The following is a 22,504-nucleotide window of genomic DNA, read 5'->3' as shown; positions in this document are numbered from 1 at the left end:
TGCATCATGTTCCATTGATTATCCTTCAGATGTTTCTACAACTTGATTGGAGTCCACCTGTGGTAAATTCAATTGACTAAATTCAATTGATTTGTAAATGCACAAACCTGTCTATAAGGTCCCACAGTTGACAGTCCATGTCAGAGCAAAAACCAAGCCATGAGGTCGAAGGAACTGTCCGTAGAGCTCCGAGACAGGATTGTGTTGAGGCACAGATTTGGGGAAGGGTACCAAAACATTTCTGCAGCATTGAAGCTCCCCAAGAATACAGTGGCCTCCATCATTCTTAAATGGAAGAAGTTTAGAACCACCAAGACTCTTCCTGGAGGCCAAACTGAGAAATCGAGGGAGAAGGGCCTTGGTCAGGGAGGTGACCAACAACCTGATGGTCACTCTGACAGAGCTCCTGAGTTCCTCTTTGGAGATTGGAGAACCTCTGCAGCACTCCACCAATCAGACGGAAGCCACTCCTCAGTAAAAGGGTCATGACAGCCCGCTTTGAGTTTGCCAAGCGGGCTGTCAAACTTTGGCACACACACACACACACACACACACACACACACACACACACACACACACACACACACACACACACACACACACACACACACACACACTCACACACACACGCACACGATAACATACGCACTATACATACACATGGATTTAGTACTGTAGATATGTGGTAGTGGTGGACTAAGGTTCTGAGGGCACACAGTGTGTTGTGAAATCTGTGAATGTATTGTAATGTTTTGAAATTGTATAAACTGCCTTAATTTTGTTGGATCCCAGGAAGAGTAGCTGCTGCTTTGGCATGTGGATCCATAATAAATACAAATACAAATACCTAAAGGACTCTCAGATCATGACAATCAAGATTCTCTGGTTTGATGAAACCAAGATTGAAATCTTTGGCCTGAATGCCAAGCGTCACACCTGGAGGAAACCTGGCACCAATCCTAAGGTGAAGCATGGAGGAGGCAGCATCATGCTGTGGGGATATTTTTCAGCGGCAGTGACTGGGAGACTAATCAAGATCGATGGAACGGAGCAAAGTACAAAGAGATCCTTGATGAAAATCTACTCCAGAGCGCTCAGGACCTCAGACTGGGGTGAATGTTCACCTTCCAACAGAACAACGACCCTAAGCACACAGCCAAGACAACGCAGGAGCGACAGCCAGAGCCCGGACTTGAACCCAATCGAACGTCTCTGAACAGACCTCAAAATAGCTGTGCAGCAACGCTCCCCATCCAACCTGACAGAGCTTGAGAGGATCTGCAGAGAAGAATGGGAGAAAGTCCTCAAATACAGGTGTGTCAAGCTTGTAGTGTCATACCCAAGGAGACTCGAGGCTGTAATCGCTGCCAAAGGCACTTCAACAATGTTCTAAGTAAAGGGTCTGAATACTTATGTAAGGGTTTTGAATACTTCCCGAATGCACTGTATATGTACAGTACCAGTCAAAAGTTTGGACTCACCTACCCATTCCAGGGTTCCAATAATAGTGAAGACATCAAAACTATGAAATAACACATATGGAATCATGTAGTAACCAAAAAAGTGTGAATCAAATCAAAATAGATTTTAGATTCTTCAAAGTGGTCACCCTTTGCCTTGATGACAGCTTTGCACACTATTGGCACTATCGGATGTTCTCCCGATATATGTGTCACCATTTGGACCACCTTCCTGTCCTGCTAAGCACTCAAAATGTAACACATACTTTTGTGTGTCAGGCAAAATGTATGGTGTAACAAGTACATTATTTTCTTTAGGAATGTAGTGAAGTAAAAGTAAAAGTTGTCAAAAATGTAAATAGTAAAGTACAAATACCCCAAATAACTACTTCAGTAGTAATTTAAAGTATTTTTACTTAAGTACTTTACATCTGTAGCACTTAACTCATTAATTAGGAATGAGGGCAAAGACCAACGGCCTGAGAAACCTGGAGCAGTGTGTAATTGAAATACGGTGAGTGTGTGTGTGTGTTACCTTTTCCAGGCAACAGTGGCCAACCATAAATCAGCCCGCCTGACCCTCGGAGTGATGTCATCTCCTGAAGAAGTGTTTTTCTAGTCTGCAGAATCCATCCCTGGGAGCAATCTTAAAATGGGACGCACGCACACAAACACCGGCTAATCTCGGGCCTGATCTTCGCCCTTTGTTATCATATCAGTATGAGAGCAAACTGAGAAAGCCAACAGGGGAGTTGCCATAGAAAACAAGTGGGAGAGGATCGGATACAATATTTATTGACTCTTGTGATATTGCAGAGTTTGACAGCCAGGGTTTGGTGACACAAGATCCAGTTTCATTACTGGTCTACTGGCGCACACCAACAGAAAGAATAGACTGTGTAATACATTATATTTTGAGTGTTTGATACCTGACAACCCGACAACACTATCCTCCTGACAGGGGATCTGGCTTGGCCTGTGAAGGGAAATGTGTTTACATATCAACTGAATTCCCACTGTAAAAGCTTCACACAGGTTTGAGACAACTGAGACATTTCCAAACCACTTTGGCACTCTCATCCTTTCTCCAATTCTCACACCTCAAAACACAACATTTCCCACAAACAGTCTATTCTCCTTTATCAACCCAGGATCTCACATTCCTCCAGATTGTGGATGAGAGGGTGTACTGCAGTCTGCTGCTGCAGAAGGGATTGGTCTGTCTCTGTTTTTTTTATAGGTTCTCTCCCTCTCCGGCTGGTCCTATTAGGGCCATTTCAGGCCTAGGAGAGGAGAGCTTATTAGGAGCTCTGCCTGGCAGGCAGGCAGGAGATTATTACTGGCACAGTCTGAGCCCTGTTGGAGGAATGCAGGGCAAGTCAGTCACAGTCACTCCTCAGACAAGATTAGCTTTGTTTTTAACGACAACAATTACTTCATGTACCCCTCCCTCCCCCTCTCCCTCCTCCCACCACCACCACTAGCCCCCCCCTCCCCCAGCTCTATCGCTCAGTGGAAGATTGTATCTAATGTCAGAACACTCCCCGTGTTCGAAAACTGACCTGTTTTTGCAGTTAGGTTAACAGGATATATTCTGTTTAGGCAATTAGGATTAATAGACTACGGAAAGAAAGTTGGCATTTGCATAGGGCTGAAAATCCTGAGGGAGGAAGGGGGAATGGGTCAGATGTAGCACTCTCTCTGGGTTCAAGTTTCGGCCGTAAATCTAATTACTGTAACCGACATTGGGAGTGACAAAAAATCTGGAAATGTAATCAAGGCCTGAACTGGAAAAAGGAATGTATGTTGCCATATAATGCTAACAAGAGCTCCTCTCCCCGAGTCTCGTCTAGTCCGCTTTCTGTGCCAAATCAGATCTAATGACATTCTCCCTCAGAACATTAAACCAACATAGTTACTGTACATACAGTACACACTAAAAAGGGTTTCGTGCCATTTTGGAAAACAATAAAAGGCTACAGCTGGATGACAACCAATCAAAGGCCCTGGTGCTTTGAAGCTAACAGCAGGATCCAGAGTTCTTCTCCCTTTCTTCACCTGGCATAGAGAATGAGACTGACGTTCCTGGGGAGAGAGGGAGGGTGGGAAGAAAACTCCCACCTTGGTCAGGCAATACAGAAACCCGGTCTTCCAAATTAAATTCCAGGTCCTGATTAAGAAAGTAGAGTCGAGGCTGTGTAGAGCCAGAGCTGTGCAGCTGCAGGCTGTGTAGGGTATGGGAGATGTCCTGTGTTTGTCTGTAGGTCTGTCTGTCTGCTTCACACCATCTGGCTATGTCTGGGGAAAGGCCTGGAACACCTACAGCACTTCCTCGCTTACATAATCTCACCCTGTCCCAAAGTCAACATTGGGGCTTAGCTCAGCGCTAAGTGGCCAGGAGAGAGGCTTCAGTGCGTGCAGGGACTAGGACTATGGGAGATACCGGAAAGAGTAAACTATGAAGGGATATGGGAGAGAGAGACCACATGCTGGTGATTCCCCCAACATGCCCTCTAGGAGGCCTCCTATCTGAGGACCCAGTGGTTGGTATCCATTCATGCTCCACCCAGAGGTAGAGCGGGATCTACGTCCCTCACCAGAGCCGCCACCGCGGAGAAATGCCCACCCAGACCCTCCCCTATAGGTTCAGGTTTTGCGGTCGGACAGTACCTTTGGGGGGGTACTGTCACGCCCTGACCTTGGAGATCCCTTTTATGTCTCTATTTTTGTTTGGTCAGGGCGTGAGTTGTGGTGTTCATTTCTATGTTTTGTGTTTCTATGATTTTCTATCTCTATGTTTTGGCCGGGTATGGTTCTCAATCAGGGACAGCTGTCTGTCGTTGTCTCTGATTGGGAACCATACATAGGGAACCAAAAAGGTACCCCTTTTCCCACTTGTGGGAAGGTGACTTTCTTCATGGCACTTAGCCTTAAGCTTCACGGTTTTATATTGTAGTGTGTATTGTTTTGTTCGGCGTCTTTTCTTAATTTAAAGAAGATGTACGCTCACCACGTTGTACCTTGGTCCGCTCCTTTCATCAGCCGTGACAGTCTGGTCAAAAGAGTATGAATTTGTTGCCACCTGTAGCATTGAATGCAAGCGAAGCCAGCGAGCATTCGGCCTCCCTTGATAAACAAATTACATAGAATAATAGCCAATCTGCGTTGAGCTAAACTGAGTGAACTCAACTGTGAACGGTCCTGGCGCACCAAAAATTTGTGTCATTGATAGCCAGTTTGGATTTGGCTTCACATCAATCACATCAAAAGCCAAACGTAATTGACAGAAAAAAACGGAATTGTTTATTCTCATTGTGTTGTCGTCTTTGGGTGGCTAGCTAGCTAGCTAAAATTGTCCCTTTCCTAAATTAGCCTTGGATGGAGATTGGGATTTGGTCTTGTGGTTTTACTTAATTATACGTTCAGGTCAATGATTATAACGGCGATTCTGAGCATTCAAACAATAAATCTATACATTGTGCCCCTTACCTGAGAGGATGGAAGTTCAACATGTAGCTAGATGTAGTAGGCTAATGTTAACTAGCTGGCTCATTGTTGCCCATGAAAGGAAGTTAGGCTAGCGAGCAAACATTTTAGCCAGGTAGCCTAGGACAACAAAAACTAAAAGTGTGTACCGTATGACAGAGTCATAGACCGTTTCGGCAACATGAAAGAGAGGAGGATGGCATTGGTGTAGTGTGAGTCAACTTGCATGAACGCACACACACACACACACACACACACACACACACACACACACACACACACACACACAGAAATCAGTGCCATTATCAGCCACATCATATTTAGCTTAGGTTGATTGGATTAAATTGTTTTTGGTATCTTTTAGTTGTCACTGTATTAGAGTAAGCATAGGTGATGTTATGATGTTGAAACTTTCACAATCAATTTTGCTGAAATGATGCTGGAATAGTGGAGTTTTTCTTTGTGACTTACGGTAACTCTCCATGGTTCTAAATCAATAGTTGTTTAGTAGTCCAAAAATGTTGGAAACATTAACTTGCTTGACCATGCTGTAGGTCATGTAACTGTTTGTTACATGCAATATGCTTTGTGTTGTGGACAAAACCGGACAATATGCTTTGTGTTGTGGACAAAACCGGACAATATGCTTTGTGTTGTGGACAAAACCGGACAATATGCTTTGTGTTGTGGACAAAACCGGACAATATGCTTTGTGTTGTGGACAAAACTGGACAATATGCTTTGTGTTGTGGACAAAACCGGACAATATGCTTTGTGTTGTGGACAAAACCGGACAATATGCTTTGTGTTGTGGACAATATGCTTTGTGTTGTGGACAAAACCGGACAATATGCTTTGTGTTGTGGACAAAACCGGACAATATGCTTTGTGAACTTCAGCGTCTCTGGTTTTGTGATGAAACACAGGTGTGGTTGAATTTATTCTGCCACTGTGTCTTCTTATTGTCTCTGCCTTGGGCCTATATATCACAGTGGCAAAGGCATATGGACTGACAGGTTATAGAGCAAACAATGCAATTATCACAACACATATTTTTCCTGGCTTCCCCACTGATTTTACTCACGCACCACTAATGGTGGGACTTCTGAGGATGTCTATGGAGTGGTTGGACCCACGTTGTCATGGCGATAATGGCTTTTCCTGACTGGGAAGAGGAGGCCTTTTATCTGGCCCGCCACTGGAAACCTCAAGTCCACCTCCAGTTTAATTCCCTCCATCTCTCTGACTTTGAGAGGAGCTTCCACCGGAAGGAGGACAAGGTTCAGGACCTCCTCTGAGAAGATACCAAAAATAGACAGAAGGAATAAAGAATGGAGAGAGAGATAGAGATGGATGATCGGAGAAGGAGAGAGAGAGAAATTCAGAGACAGACAGAAAAAGAGACCACCTGGTTCAGACAGGCCTCAGAGAAAAGACAGGAGTGGACATCAGGCAGACTGCTTTGTGTCAAGACAAGCTTATTTCAACACAACTCTGTCATGGTTCAGACACAATCCAGACACAATGTTTGGGATAGCTTTGTAAAAGCCTAGATAAATCATTGCATCAGACATCCTACTTCAAAATAAATGTACTTTTTAAGAGAACACTGGTTGAAAAGATCATAACAACATTCAAGAGCACCGATGGGAAAATGATGATCTATGGACAATGTTACTAATGTTTGATGATCAATGGAGGAGAAGTCATTCAGTAAACAACAGCTGCCTCCTGTTTGGTTAAAGGAGCTTTCTGATGCTTGTTGGTCTGTTTACAACACTCATGGTACGTCATGAAAACAGAACATCTGTGCACCAGACAAATGCAGAGAGAACAATTGACAAACTATGATGAGGATGTGATGAAATCTATAATTACATCAGGTTTCAAAAGGGATTGTTAGCTCCGACAAAGGAACATCTCTAGAACTTATACTATTACAGGTTATAACTAGGGTCTGGAGTTTTTCCTGGTCAGGTCACATGATGAGGAACAACTATTGGCCCTCCAGATGAGGTAACCAAAGACATTGGTGGTTCCCAAACCATAACAATTCTAGAGACTAATTAACTAGAGAGAAATAAAAACACAGCCATTCTCTAACCAGTAATATAGTTATATTTAACCCCACAGTGCCACAACACGGACACTCACAGACAGACAGACAGATCTCCCGTAGGTACACAGGGGATAGGGTTTCCACTACAACAGGTATTCATCAAACATGACTCTCGTGTTCTTAATTCACGTCTAAAAGCCTAATTACAACTGACTAGGAATGGCTACATAGTACAGTACAGGATGGATGGCATTGGGCAAAGACTGGATCGGGCCTTAAGACATGTAACTCTATCATCAATCTTCTTTACACGAGGCAGTATTGTACATGTTTACCCATAATGCCACTGTTTGGGAACATATCTACAGAGAGTAGCAGCACCCACCAGGGAAATAACAGAAACAAACATGGCGGTTGTACTTCAAATGTGGCCTATTTTTTATTATTGTTGAGAGGCTTACATTACAGTGCAAACAATTCTTTGGCAACCTTACAATACAATTGTCAGATAGGTATCCACTTTGACCACTCACTTTGGGACAGTGTAGGTAAAGCATGTTCAGTCTTGCAGAGCAGTGCATTCTGGTGACAGTGGGGGGTTTGGGGAACAAAGGGGAGACCAGTAACATGAGGGTTAGAATGAAAATTTAAAAAACGACGAAAGGTACTCATTACAACATGGCTGAAGATGACATGACAACCAGCGATGCAGAGGAAGTGAGGTCACAGTGCAATGGGAGCCAAACCTGGGGTTGCATGCATATACAGACGCAGACACACACGCACACACACACACACACACACACACACACACACACACACACACACACACACACACACACACACACACACACACACACACACACACACACACACACACAGAAGCAGGAGTAAAAGCCAAGGTACTACAGAGGAAAGTAGAGGGAGGAGAAAGGAAGGGTCTACAATACATAATGCAGCATGTATTCCATGTGGTATGATACCAATGTGCCAACATTGCTATTGAGCTCCACCACAACTACATGATTGCCTTGACATTCTTGGAGAAACCCCAAACCCCAACAGCATACTGTACATACTTGTATCTGATTAATGGGCCTGTGTGTGTGTGTGTGTGTGTGTGTGTGTGTGTGTGTGTGTGTGTGTGTGTGTGTGTGTGTGTGTGTGTGTGTGTGTGTGTGTCCGTCAATGGGAAACACTCTGTTGGCTGATTTGTAACAGTAGGGAGCCTCCAGAAAATAAAGCAGCACCAGATATTTGATTGACACCATGTCCCATTCCACCCTCCCCTCCCATCTGGCTTGCATTAGAGAGGAATGGGGTTCAGAGAGGTAGACGTCTGCGCTTCACACACCCGGCCAAATGATGTCACCTCACCTCCATATCCATCGTCTCCTAGGAACCTAAGAGATGAGAGCCAGGCAAGGTTTCTCACCTGCATTAAAACTACAGAGACCTGGTGATCGGTCACACACACACAACTCTCCAGCACACAGAGGAGAATAGTTACATCATATGGGCTGAGTGCTTGGGAAGGAGGAAAGGAATGCATGTGAGTGATTGTCCTTCAGTAAACTGGAGCTGAGAAGCTGTGGGTTTGGTTATGAGAGCACAAGATAGTTAGGGAGGTATGGCTGCAGTCCTTTAATGTCTATGTGTGAGTATGGGCTAATGCTGGAGAGAGGGGTAGACGGGACACTAGGGGTAGGACAGAGTACTGCTGTGGTAGGTTAACAGTAGGCACTGAAAGAGGGGGCGAACACTGAAAACGTTGGGACAAAAATGACTACATCTCTACAGTGGTAACAAATGGCCTTTCACTGCTTTAACAACATGGAGTGTGAAAAAGCATTACACCTTGAGAGAAAAAATGTATTATGCCTTCTAGTAAAGAGCGGTTGAGCCAAATAGGAACATCTCCCCTTCCAACCCAACCCCAAGCCCCAACTCCAACCAACACCCCTCAAGTTTGTAAAAGTTTGACATTGCCTTGAGGAGAGGAGATAACATATCTAAATACCAGATGTTATTTAGTTCACCAACAGTTGCCATTGAAGACAGATGTGATAACAAGGTAAAAATCAGTAGACATCTTTGAATTGTAAAAGTTTTTTTTGTAGGGCTTCACATTATCTTCATATGTTAGCAGGTGATACAAAAGGAAAAATACATATTCATAATATGATATAAAGCACCATAAACATTTTGAAAAGCAGAAGTAATTTAGTACATAAAATGTCTCGTGATTTTTTTAAAGAACAAAAGGCACATAATGAGTGTATATTTGTTGCTTTGCATATTGTAGAAAATAATAATAATAATACTTAGAATGGTTGTATTTAGTGACTAAATTGTTAAGACAAAGGGGAAAATTAGCACCAGTTTTTCGGCATCTCTAACCTGAGAAAGCGTTTTGAGACAACATGGCCGACCCATGGTCGATCTAATGGCTGCAGTGCCATTTCCACCTCTCACAACAAATTTGTTTCAGCCACTTTGTGGGGCCTTCAAATGCAGTGGTGAGGTAACACTTCAGATCAGAGACCTCTATCTGAGGCCCTGTATGGGAGGCCCCTGAGTGAGGAAGGGGGGTTTTCCATCTGTCCATCCATCCAAATATTCATCCATCCATTCATCCTTCCAGAAGGAAGCAGATCGATAGTGACTGCTCTCCTGTTGCCAGTGGATTTGAAACCAAGCCTCAGGCAGTTTGTTGGCCATGGGGACATGACAATCAAAATAACAAAATAATACAAATTCTGATTTTTCTAAAAACAATTTAAAAAACGAGGCAATTGGGTGCAGGTGGATGTTAGGTAAGCGCACCGTCAGGGTCTCTCCTTCTGTGTGTGTAGGTGTGTGTCAGACACTAGGGCACGGGGCCCCTGAGGGTTATACGTGATGAGGGCTACCCAGCGCCTGGCTCCCTGTCTGGGTCTGGCTGTTACTGGCTGCTCCCTCTCCTTGGTTGAGACACATGGGGCAGCACAATCCTTTCAGCTTCACAGGCTCCTGGCACTCCACCATCGGAGGACACGACTCCATGAAGCACGTCACCTGGGCATCCTGGAGGGAGGGAGGGAGTGGGGGGGGGGGGAGAAAGACAGAAAGAGAGAGAGGGGGTCGTCAGGTTTGGCATGAGAAACATTGCTCTCTGCCAGCAGTTGGAAAAGTGAGACTGGAGATTCATGAAGATAAAGAGGTGAAAAGAATCAGTCAAGCTGAAAAGTGACACACTGTACATGGGTCTGCGTTGCCAGGGGGTTGGCACTGCATTGCCAGGAGGTTGGTACTGCGATGCCAGGAGGTTGGTACTGCGATGCCAGGGGGTTGGTACTGCTGTGCAGGAGGTTAGTACTGCGGTGCCAGCAGGTTGGTAATGCGGTGCCAGGGGGTTGGTACTGCGATGCCAGGGGGTTGGTACTGCTGTGCAGGAGGTTAGTACTGCGGTGCCAGCAGGTTGGTAATGCGGTGCCAGGGGGTTGGTACTGCGATGCCAGGAGGTTGGTACTGTGATGCCAGGGGGTTGGTACTGCTGTGCAGGAGGTTAGTACTGCAGTGCCAGGAGGATGGTACTGCGTTGCCAGGAGGATGGTACTGCGTTGCCAGGAGGTTGGTACTGCGGTGCCAGGAGGTTGGTACTGCGTTGCCAGGAGGTTGGTACTGCGGTGCCAGCAGGTTGGTACTGCGGTGCCAGCAGGTTGGTAATGCGGTGCCAGGGGGTTGGTACTGCTGTGCAGGAGGTTAGTACTGCAGTGCCAGGAAATTAATACTGCGGTGACAGGATGTTAGTACTACGGTGCCAGGAGGTTGGTACTGTGGTGCCAAAAGGTTAGTACTGCGGTGCCAGGAGGTTGGCACAATGGTGCCAGCAGGTTGGTAATGCGGTGCCAGGAAGTTAGTACTGTCAAATAGTACAAGGGTGTAATGCTGGCCATGGCGCCAGAACAGGGAAGAATGGGACAGGACAGATGGGTCCTGGCACTGGCATGGTGCTGAGTGGAGTAGTGATGGCATGCCAATGGCTCTGTCAATCTGATCATCTAGCCTGCCTCCAGGCAGTGTGGAAAGGTGTGGAAAGAGCCCGCTAATGGCAAACAGGTCTGATAAGCTGGGTGTGAATGTGAGAAGTGAATATACTGTACACTTTGCACTGTGTGCGTGTTGAGGAGACGGTGGTGAATAGACTGTGGTTGTGCAAGTCTGTGTGTGGTCTGTACATGTGTGTGTGATCTGTATGGACATGTACATAAAGTTAGTAGAGGCACAAGCTTCATGTAGTCATTGCGTGCTAGGAATATGGGACCAAATCCTTAACTTTTGACTACTTTAATACACATACAGTTGAAGTCGGAAGTTTACATACACCTTAGCCAAATCCATTTAAAGTCAGTTTTTCACAATTCCTGACATTTAATCCTAGTAAAAACTTTATTTTAAGAATGTGAAATGTCAGAATAATAGTAGAGAGAATGATTTATTTCAGCTTTTATTCTTTCATCACAATCCCAGTGGGTCAGAAGTTTACATACAATCAATTAGTATTTGGTAGCAATGCCTTTAAATTGTTTAACTTGGGTCAAACGTTTCAGGTAGCCTTCCACAAGCTTTCCACAATAAGTTGGGTGAATTTTGGCCCATTCCTCCTGACAGAGCTGGTGTAACTGAGTCAGGTTTGTAGGCCTCCTTGCTTGCACACGCTTTTTCAGTTCAGCCCACATTTTCTATAGGGTTGAGGTCAGGGCTTTGTGATGGCTATTCCAATACCTTGACTTTGTTGTCCTTAAGCCATTTTACAACTTTGGAAGTATGCTTGGGGTCATTGTCCATTTGGAAGACCCATTTGCGACCAAGCTTTAACTGATGTCTTGAGATGTTGCTTCAATATATCCATATAATTTTCCTACCTAATGATGCCATCTATTTTGTGAAGTGCATCAGTCCCTCCTGCAGCAAAGCACCCCCACAACATGATGCTGCCACCCCAATGCTTCACGGTTGGGTTGGTGTTCTTCGGCTTTGCAAGCCTCCCCCTTTTTCCTCCAAACATAACGATGGTCATTATGGCTAAACAGTTCTATTTTCTTTTCATCAGGTCAGACGACATTTCTCCAAAAAGTACGATCTTTGTCCCCATGTGCAGTTGCAAACCGCAGTCTGGCTTTTTTATGGCGGTTTTGGAGCAGTGGCTTCTTCCTTGCTGAGCGGCCTTTCAAGTTATGTCGATATAGGACTCGTTTAACTGTGGATATAGATACTTTTGTACCTGTTTCCTCCAGCATCTTCAAAAGGTCCTTTGCTGTTGTTCTGGGATTGATTTGCACTTTTCGCACCAAAGTACATTCATCTCTGGGAGACAGAACGCGTCTCCTTCCTGAGTGGTATGACGGCTGCGTGGTCCCATCGTGTTTATACTTGTGTACTATTGTTTGTACAGATGAACTCGGTACCTTCAGGATTTGGAAATTGCTCCCAAGGATGAACCAGACTTGTGTAGGTCTACAATTTTGTTTCTGAGGACTTGGCTGATTTCTTATGATTTTCCCATGAGTCAAGCAAAGAGGCACTGAGTTTGAAGTTAGGCCTTGAAACATCCACAGGTACACCACATAATTAACTCAAATTATATCAATTAGCCTATCAGAAGCTTCTAAAGCCATGACATCCTTTTCTGGAATTTTTCCAAGCTGTTTAAAGGCACAGTCAACTTAGTGTTTGTAAACTTCTGACCCACTGGAATTGTGAAATAATCTGTCTGTAAACAATTGTTGGAAAAATGACTTGTGTCATGCACAAAGAAGATGTCCTAACCAACTTGCCAAAACTATAGTTTGTTAACAAGAAATTTGTGGAGTGGTTGAAAAACTAGTTTTAATGACTCCAACCTAAGTGTATGTAAACTTCCGACTTCAACTGTACATGTATAAGTGAATTTGTCCAAATACTTATCACACTTTCAAATGGGGGGACTAGATACATTAAGTGATTTCATTTCTAAATGGGTTAAACAGATTCTGTATTAAAAAAACCTTTCTGTACTTTCGCTTCATATGAAACATTTTGGATCTCAAATCTAAATTGCTGGAGTATAGAGCCGAATTAAAAGTTACAGCTTCACTATGCAAATAAATACGTAGGGGAGTGTATGCATGTGTGTGGAGTGGGGGGAGGGGAGGGGGTACATACTCTGCACTCGCAAGTGGAGCAGGGATCCTTCTTCCACCTTTCTCCGTCCGATCGCTCACGACCCTCCGCATCAGTGCAGTCTGTCTTACTCAGACGAGCTTCAAGTCTTTTAATCTGCAGACAGACAGGAGGGGTTAATGAAGGCTAAGGAAAGGAGGTAGCACCCCCCCTGCTAACTAAAGCCCAGAGCAACACACAAAACTAAAGCCCAGAGCAACCCCCAACCCCCCCCCCCCCCCAGCACGTACACACACACACCCACAGCCAAACATCTTTCCTGTAATGCGAGTCACGCGAACAAGCTGGACCCGGGGCAGTTTTATTTAACCATCCACTTACAATAAATTGCCCCCCTTCAAAGACTCAGCACACAGAGGGGCCAAGGGCAGGGAACAGGGCCCAGTCTATTTAAATCATCTGTACCACTTACAACTTAAAGTGGAACTGACAGTGTTTTAGCAACATGAAATCTTATAAAAATCTGTTCATATAAACCCCCAGGAAAAAATATGACGCCATTTTCTGATGCTTAGATATGGTCATTTTCACATTTTCATACTTTCATAGAATATTTGGGAATGACATACAGTAACACATTTGTGAAAATTCTATAGCGATACGTGTATAGTGGGAAAGCGTCAGTGTGTGCGTTTGGACAACGAATAGACACTGCAGTAAATAAAACGTATCGTCTCGATCAAACCTACAGCGTCGTTGTGCAAAATGGTACGCAGCATCATCTGGATATGTGTGCAACAAAAGTTCAACATTCACCTTCTGCTATCATTTCTGTCAAACCGCCTACGCATACGATTTGATGCATACGTTTGATACACCCAACGTATGCACCACACAGAACGCACAACAACTGCCTCTGTAACGCAATGCTGCAAGGCACATGCAGAGTTCCATTGGAAATGAACTTACTTCTGGTGTACCAAAGCGCAACAACGCTCTCCGTGTGATCAAGGCATAATAAAAATGTGTATGTTTGTGTACAACTCTACACAGACCGGTGCACATTAGCCAATAAGAGCTGATATGCAAATAAGTAATTTGCCACACGGGTCGGCCGTCATTCACGTTGAACTGGACTGTGTGTTTACAGACAGTAGCAACAGCGTGACTTTAGACCAATAGAACACATTCGCCAAAAGTCACAAAATATACCTGAATGGATTTCTGCGAATACGTAAATACCAAGTGAGTCCACTTACATTTAGGAACTTTACAGTCCTATTGATCCAACAACCATGAACAGGTGTCTTTCCCTCCTTAAGATCAACAACTAATGTTGGCCAGAGAAAGATGAGCTAAAATCTAACGAGGGAACAGTAGACAAACACTCTCAAACTTTTTCAGCTTGTAGTTGACCATCAGAATTGCGCTGATAAACGATGGGGAATAGTAGCCCACTCGCCCTTCTGCAGCTCGCCTGCCAATGCATGCTTGTCTCAACCCGCGTTTTGACAATTGAATGAGAACTGCCTGCCCGTCCACCCATTGAATTGATGCCAAATACATTTGATTGACAACTAAGAAATATGCATGCTAACTGTGGGTCAAGTTCAGCATAGCTAGCTAGCTAGCAAAGCGATCCACATTCCTTGCTTGATAACCAAATGACACCTGAATCTATAGCTGTAGCCACACAAAAAAAAAACACGATATGAGGGTAAAAATTTGGCCACTCGTCCAATGACATGGCATCCTCCCAGCAGCTAAGTTAACTAATGTTTGGGTCCGTGTTTTTGGCTAAATAAATAGCTACATGAATAGATACGCTAGTCTATTAGCCATGTAATGACAGACTTGTGATCATTGCCCTTGCTAGTTTGATTGTATTGAAATTCCCAGCCTTAGTTACATTCGTCTGTTTTTGTCCAAAATAAAGAGTAATTGAAACTGAAACAGTGCATCCTGAGTGGGTAGAGGAAGCAAACAATGTACCAGGCCAGCTGTAATTTATAACCTGAAAGCAGGAACTACCAAGAAATGTATTGGTGAATTATTTTAATCATGCATCGAACTGCATCCCTCTATTCGGCCAACAATGGAATTTGGAGTAAAAAATGAATTTGTAATTTTTTTTATTTTACCTTTATTTAACCAGGTAGGCAAGTTGAGAACAAGTTCTCATTTACAATTGTGACCTGGCCAAGATAAAGCAAAGCAGTTCGACAGATACAACGACACAGAGTTACACATGGAGTAAAACAAACATACAGTCAATAATACAGTATAAACAAGTCTATATACAATGTGAGCAAATGAGGTGAGAAGGGAGGTAAAGGCAAAAAAGGCCATGGTGGCAAGGTAAATACGATATAGCAAGTAAAACACTGGAATGGTAGTTTTGCAATGGAAGAATGTGCAAAGTAGAAATAAAAATAATGGGGTGCAAAGGAGCAAAATAAATAAATAAATTAAATACAGTTGGGAAAGAGGTAGTTGTTTGGGCTAAATTATAGTTGGGCTATGTACAGGTGCAGTAATCTGTGAGCTGCTCTGACAGTTGGTGCTTAAAGCTAGTGAGGGAGATGAGTGTTTCCAGTTTCAGAGATTTTTGTAGTTCGTTCCAGTCATTGGCAGCAGAGAACTGGAAAGAGAGGCGGCCAAAGAAAGAATTGGTTTTGGGGGTGACTAGAGACTACCTGCTGGAGCGTGTGCTACAGGTGGGAGATGCTATGGTGACCAGCGAGCTGAGATAAGGGGGGACTTTACCTAGCAGGGTCTTGTAGATGACATGGAGCCAGTGGGTTTGGCGATGAGTATGAAGCGAGGGCCAGCCAACGAGAGCGTACAGGTCGCAATGGTGGGTAGTATATGGGGCTTTGGTGACAAAACGGATTGCACTGTGATAGACTGCATCCAATTTGTTGAGTAGGGTATTGGAGGCTATTTTGTAAATGACATCGCCAAAGTCGAGGATTGGTAGGATGGTCAGTTTTACAAGGGTATGTTTGACAGCATGAGTGAAGGATGCTTTGTTGCGAAATAGGAAGCCAATTCTAGATTTAACTTTGGATTGGAGATGTTTGATATGGGTCTGGAAGGAGAGTTTACAGTCTAACCAGACACCTAAGTATTTGTAGTTGTCCACGTATTCTAAGTCAGAGCCGTCCAGAGTAGTGATGTTGGACAGGCGGGTAGGTGCAGGTAGCGATCGGTTGAAGAGCATGCATTTAGTTTTACTTGTATTTAAGAGCAATTGGAGGCCACGGAAGGAGAGTTGTATGGCATTGAAGCTTGCCTGGAGGGTTGTTAACACAGTGTCCAAAGAAGGGCCGGAAGTATACAGAATGGTGTCGTCTGCGTAGAGGTGGATCAGAGACTCACCAGCAGCAAGAGCGACCTCATTGATGTATACAGAGAAGAGAGTCGGTCCAAGAATTGAACCCTGTGGCACCCCCATAGAGACTGCCAGAGGTCCGGACAACAGACCCTCCGATTTGACACACTGAACTCTATCAGAGAAGTAGTTGGTGAACCAGGCGAGGCAATCATTTGAGAAACCAAGGCTGTTGAGTCTGCCGATGAGGATGTGGTGATTGACAGAGTCGAAAGCCTTGGCCAGATCAATGAATACGGCTGCACAGTAATGTTTCTTATCGATGGCGGTTAAGATATCGTTTAGGACCTTGAGCGTGGCTGAGGTGCACCCATGACCAGCTCTGAAACCAGATTGCATAGCAGAGAAGGTATGGTGAGATTCGAAATAGTCGGTAATCTGTTTGTTGACTTGGCTTTCGAAGACCTTAGAAAGGCATGGTAGGATAGATATAGGTCTGTAGCAGTTTGGGTCAAGAGTGTCCCCCCCTTTGAAGAGGGGGATGACCGCAGCTGCTTTCCAATCTTTGGGAATCTCAGACGACACGAAAGAGAGGTTGAACAGGCTAGTAATAGGGGTGGCAACAATTTCGGCAGATAATTTTAGAAAGAAAGGGTCCAGATTGTCTAGCCCGGCTGATTTGTAGGGGTCCAAATTTTGCAGCTCTTTCAGAACATCAGCTGAATGGATTTGGGAGAAGGAGAAATGGGGAAGGCTTGGGCGAGTTGCTGTTGGGGGTGCAGTGCTGTTGACAGGGGTAGGAGTAGCCAGGTGGAAAGCATGGCCAGCAGTAGAAAAATGCTTATTGAAATTTTCAATTATGGTGGATTTATCAGTGGTGACAGTGTTTCCTATCTTCAGTGCAGTGGGCAGCTGGGAGGAGGTGTTCTTATTCTCCATGGACTTTACAGTGTCCCAGAACTTTTTTGAGTTAGTGTTGCAAGAAGCAAATTTCTGCTTGAAAAAGCTAGCCTTGGCTTTTCTAACTGCCTGTGTATAATGGTTTCTAGCTTCCCTGAACAGCTGCATATCACGGGGGCTGTTCGATGCTAATGCAGAACGCCATAGGATGTTTTTGTGTTGGTTAAGGGCAGTCAGGTCTGGGGAGAACCAAGGGCTATATCTGTTCCTGGTTCTAAATTTCTTGAATGGGGCATGTTTATTTAAGATGGTTAGGAAGGCATTTAAAAAAAATATCCAGGCATCCTCTACTGACGGGATGAGGTCAATATCCTTCCAGGATACCCCGGCCAGGTCGATTAGAAAGGCCTGCTCGCTGAAGTGTTTCAGGGAGCGTTTTACAGTGATGAGAGGAGGTCGTTTGACCGCTGACCCATTACGGATGCAGGCAATGAGGCAGTGATCGCTGAGATCTTGGTTGAAGACAGCAGAGGTGTATTTAGAGGGGAAGTTGGTTAGGATGATATCTATGAGGGTGCCCGTGTTTAAGGCTTTGGGGAGGTACCTGGTAGGTTCATTGATAATTTGTGTGAGATTGAGGGCTTCAAGTTTAGATTGTAGGATGGCTGGGGTGTTAAGCATGTTCCAGTTTAGGTCGCCTAGCAGCACGAGCTCTGAAGATAGATGGGGGGCAATCAGTTCACATATGGTGTCCAGAGCACAGCTGGGGGCAGAGGGTGGTCTATAGCAGGCGGCAACGGTGAGAGACTTGTTTTTAGAGAGGTGGATTTTTAAAAGTAGAAGTTCAAATTGTTTGGGTACAGACCTGGATAGTAGGACAGAACTCTGCAGGCTATCTTTGCAGTAGATTGCAACACCGCCCCCTTTGGCAGTTCTATCTTGTCTGAAAATGTTGTAGTTTGGAATTAAAATGTCAGAATTTTTGGTGGTCTTCCTAAGCCAGGATTCAGACACAGCTAGAACATCCGGGTTGGCAGAGTGTGCTAAAGCAGTGAATAGAACAAACTTAGGGAGGAGGCTTCTAATGTTAACATGCATGAAACCAAGGCTATTACGGTTACAGAAGTCGTCAAAAGAGAGCGCCTGGGGAAAAGGAGTGGAGCTAGGCACTGCAGGGCCTGGATTCACCTCTACATCGCCAGAGGAACATAGGAGGAGTAGAATAAGGGTGCGGCTAAAAGCAATAAGAATTGGTCGTCTAGAATGTCTGGAACAGAGAGTAAAAGGAGGTTTCTGGGGGCGATAAAATAGCATCAAGGTATAATGTACAGACAAAGGTAAGGTAGGATGTGAATACAGTGGAGGTAAACCTAGGTATTGAGTGATGAAGAGAGAGATATTGTCTCTAGAAACATCATTGAAACCAGGAGATGTCATTGCATGTGTGGGTGGTGGAACTAATAGGTTGGATAAGGTATAGTGAGCAGGACTAGAAGCTCTACAGTGAAATAAGCCAATAAACACTAACCAGAACAGCAATGGACAAGACATATTGACATTAAGGAGAGGCATGCTTAGTCGCGTGATCAAAAGGGTCCAGTGAGTGGAGAGGTTGGTTGAGGGTCACGGCGATTTAGACAGCTAGCCAGGCCATCGGTAGCAAGCTAGCATAGGATGGAGGTATGTTGTTAGCCACCTCTTGCGTTCGGTCAGTAGATTAGTGGGGTTCCGTGTGGTAGAGGGGATTAATCCAAATCACACAACAACAACAAAAATAAGAACAATAGATATAGTTATAGAGGCCCGAGAAGAAAACATAATAATAATAAAAATAAATAAATTGTCCGATTGTCTATTCAGATAGCAGCCGGTAAGACAGCTAACGGTTAGCGGGCCGCAGATGGGCGTTCGGGTAACGTCACGACGGAGGAGCCAGCCGGATCTCCTTCAGGTAGATAACGTCGACAGTCCAGTTGTGAAAGCCGGTGGGGCTCCGCGTAGGCAGTAAAACGGGTCCGGATAGGTGACTGCAGCCCAGGAGTGAATGATGGAACTCTGGCTAGCACTGGAATAATTGATGTTTGCTCCGGAATCGACGAAAGCCGATTGTCACACGGATAGCAGCTAGCTAGCTGTGAGATCCGGGTATGAATGTCCAGAGAGCAGTTGAAATCCAGGGACATGGAGAGAAAAATTGGTCCAGTATGTTCCGTTCTGAGCCGCGCTGCGCCGTACAAAACTGGCGATGGATTTTCGATAGATTTTCGGGCTAAACCGTGGTTAGCTGAATACTAACGATTTGCCAGTAAAGAAGCTAACTAGCTTCTGATTAGCTTCTGGATTAGCTTCTGGGCTAGCTCCTGGCTAGCTTCTGGCTAGTTTCTGGCTAGCTTCTTGGAGTTTCTGGCTAGCTTCTTGGAGGATTACAGATCTGAGGTAAATAATACTTTTTTATAAATATAAATTGGTGAGGCGGGTTGCAGGAGAGCGTTTTGAAGATGAGTTGATGGAAAATAAAAATAAAATGTATGTGAAAAAAGTTGTAAATATATATACAGGACACGACAAGAGGAGGACAAAAGACGTCTGAACTGCTATGCGATCTTGGAGTGATCTCTTATAAAGTATATTTTTTTTGCATGAACTGAGAAGTATATATTTTTTACTGATATTTTGATTGTCTGTTTGTTTCATATCTGCAAAGTAGTTAAAACGCTAAGTTCCACTTTAATCAAAGCCATGTTAGCCAGTTAGCCTACAGCACAGTTAGTTCTCCTTTATCCCACCCCAGTGTGCTACATGCTAAAATCCTATACCATCAGGCAGCATATCCTGTTCAATCTGGGCACATACAATACTGGCTAATAGTGTCTGGATTCTACAATGTTCTGCATAGGTTCTAAGTGTAAGAGCCTGAGCTGAATATGACTGGACTTGCAGTGTAGAGGAAGGATGTAATGAAGCACTCAAATCACTATGCAACAAGACTGGTGTTGCTATTTCAATGTGTGATGAGCAGACGAAATAAGACTGGGGTAACACTTCTTAATGAACAAACCCAGCAGATCTAGCCTTATGTGGTATACAGTGCCTTACGAAAGTATTCGGCCCCCTTGAACTTTGCGACCTTTTGCCACATTTCAGGCTTCAAACATAAAGATATAAAACTGTATTTTTTTGTGAAGAATCAACAACAAGTGGGACACAATCATGAAGTGGAACGACATTTATTGGATATTTCAAACTTTTTTAACAAATCAAAAACTGAAAAATTGGGCGTGCAAAATTATTCAGCCCCTTTACTTTCAGTGCAGCAAACTCTCTCCAGAAGTTCCGTGAGGATCTCTGAATGATCCAATGTTGACCTAAATGACTAATGATGATAAATACAATCCACCTGTGTGTAATCAAGTCTCCGTATAAATGCACCTGCACTGTGATAGTCTCAGAGGTCCGTTAAAAGCGCAGAGAGCATCATGAAGAACAAGGAACACACCAGGCAGGTCCGAGATACTGTTGCGAAGAAGTTTAAAGCCGGATTTGGATACAAAAATATTTCCCAAGCTTTAAACATCCCAAGGAGCACTGTGCAAGCGATAATATTGAAATGGAAGGCGTATCAGACCACTGCAAATCTACCAAGACCTGGCCGTCCCTCTAAACTTTCAGCTCATACAAGGAGAAGACTGATCAGAGATGCAGCCAAGAGGCCCATGATCACTCTGGATGAACTGCGGAGATCTGCAGCTGAGGTGGGAGACTCTGTCCATAGGACAACAATCAGTCGTATATTGCACAAATCTGGCCTATATGGAAGAGTGGCAAGAAGAAAGCCATTTCTTAAAGATATCCATAAAAAGTGTTGTTTAAAGTTTGCCATAAGCCACCTGGGAGACACACCAAACATGTGGAAGAAGGTGCTCTGGTCAGATGAAACCAAAATTGAACTTTTTGGCAACAATGCAAAACGTTATGTTTGGCGTAAAAGCAACACAGCTGAACACACCATCCCCACTGTCAAACATGGTGGTGGCAGCGTCATGGTTTGGGCCTGCTTTTCTTCAGCAGGGACAGGGAAGATGGTTAAAATTGATGGGAAGATGGATGGAGCCAAATACAGGACCATTCTGGAAGAAAACCTGATGGAGTCTGCAAAAGACCTGAGACTTGGACGGAGATTTGTCTTCCAACAAGACAATGATCCAAAACATAAAGCAAAATCTACAATGGAATGGTTCAAAAATAAACATATCCAGGTGTTAGAATGGCCAAGTCAAAGTCCAGACCTGAATCCAATCGAGAATCTGTGGAAAGAACTGAAAACTGCTGTTCACAAATGCTCTCCATCCAACCTCACTGAGCTCGAGCTGTTTTGCAAGGAGGAATGGGAAAAAATGTCAGTCTCTCGATGTGCAAAACTGATAGAGACATACCCCAAGCGACTTACAGCTGTAATCGCAGCAAAAGGTGGCGCTACAAAGTATTAACTTAAGGGGGCTGAATAATTTTGCACGCCCAATTTTTCAGTTTTTGATTTGTTAAAAAAATTTGAAATATCCAATAAATGTCGTTCCACTTCATGATTGTGTCCCACTTGTTGTTGATTCTTCACAAAAAAATACAGTTTATTATCTTTATGTTTGAAGCCTGAAATGTGGCAAAAGGTCGCAAAGTTCAAGGGGGCCGAATACTTTCGCAAGGCACTGTACAACTGTTCTCACCTGCTTCCGTAAACCTGTGATAGTCTTCTGCATGTCCACCACAAAGTCTTGGAAGTCATTCAGCGAGGGTTCAATGCTTTGTTGCCAGGTGAGAGAGACATTCACAAGATTTTCAGGAGTGCCTTCACCTGGGCTGAAATATAAGAAAACACATCCCAAAATACAACCTTATGTTTTATAGCATAACTTTGTGAGTTATAATACTTTTAGTCACCACAGTCGTTAGCTATGACGCAGAATGGTTATCACATTCAAGGAACTTAATGTAGCCGGAGGTACCTGCTGTTCCTCTGTATGCTGTTGGCGGCAGGCTTCTCCTCTGCAGAGCTCTGGTCCACTGACCTGCGCCCTCTGAAGTGGTAGGACAGGGCATTGAACTGACCCTTGGTTCTGCAGTCTG

The 22,504-nt window shown here is 44.2% G+C and overlaps 1 protein-coding gene across 1 annotated transcript in view; it reads right to left on the bottom strand.

Annotated features, from left to right (window-relative positions):
- Positions 1-7,419: 7,419 nt before the first annotated feature.
- Positions 7,420-22,504, bottom strand: part of LOC110498067 (peroxidasin) — a 99,394-nt gene continuing 84,309 nt past the window's right edge. Inside the window, exons 20-23 of the mRNA XM_036955011.2 lie at positions 22,384-22,501; positions 22,105-22,237; positions 13,192-13,305; positions 7,420-10,071 (exon numbers count right to left, since the gene is read on the bottom strand). Of these exons, the coding sequence (XP_036810906.2) occupies positions 9,898-10,071; positions 13,192-13,305; positions 22,105-22,237; positions 22,384-22,501 (539 nt within the window). The 3' untranslated portion in view covers positions 7,420-9,897. The remainder of the gene's footprint in view (positions 10,072-13,191; positions 13,306-22,104; positions 22,238-22,383; positions 22,502-22,504) is intronic.

This window comes from Oncorhynchus mykiss, chromosome 19 (assembly GCF_057628025.1).
Source record: "Oncorhynchus mykiss isolate SJ-2025 chromosome 19, ASM5762802v1, whole genome shotgun sequence".
Lineage (NCBI taxonomy): Eukaryota > Metazoa > Chordata > Actinopteri > Salmoniformes > Salmonidae > Oncorhynchus > Oncorhynchus mykiss.
The sequence above is the reverse complement of the archived record's forward strand: the minus strand, read 5'-3'. Positions and strand labels throughout refer to the sequence as shown.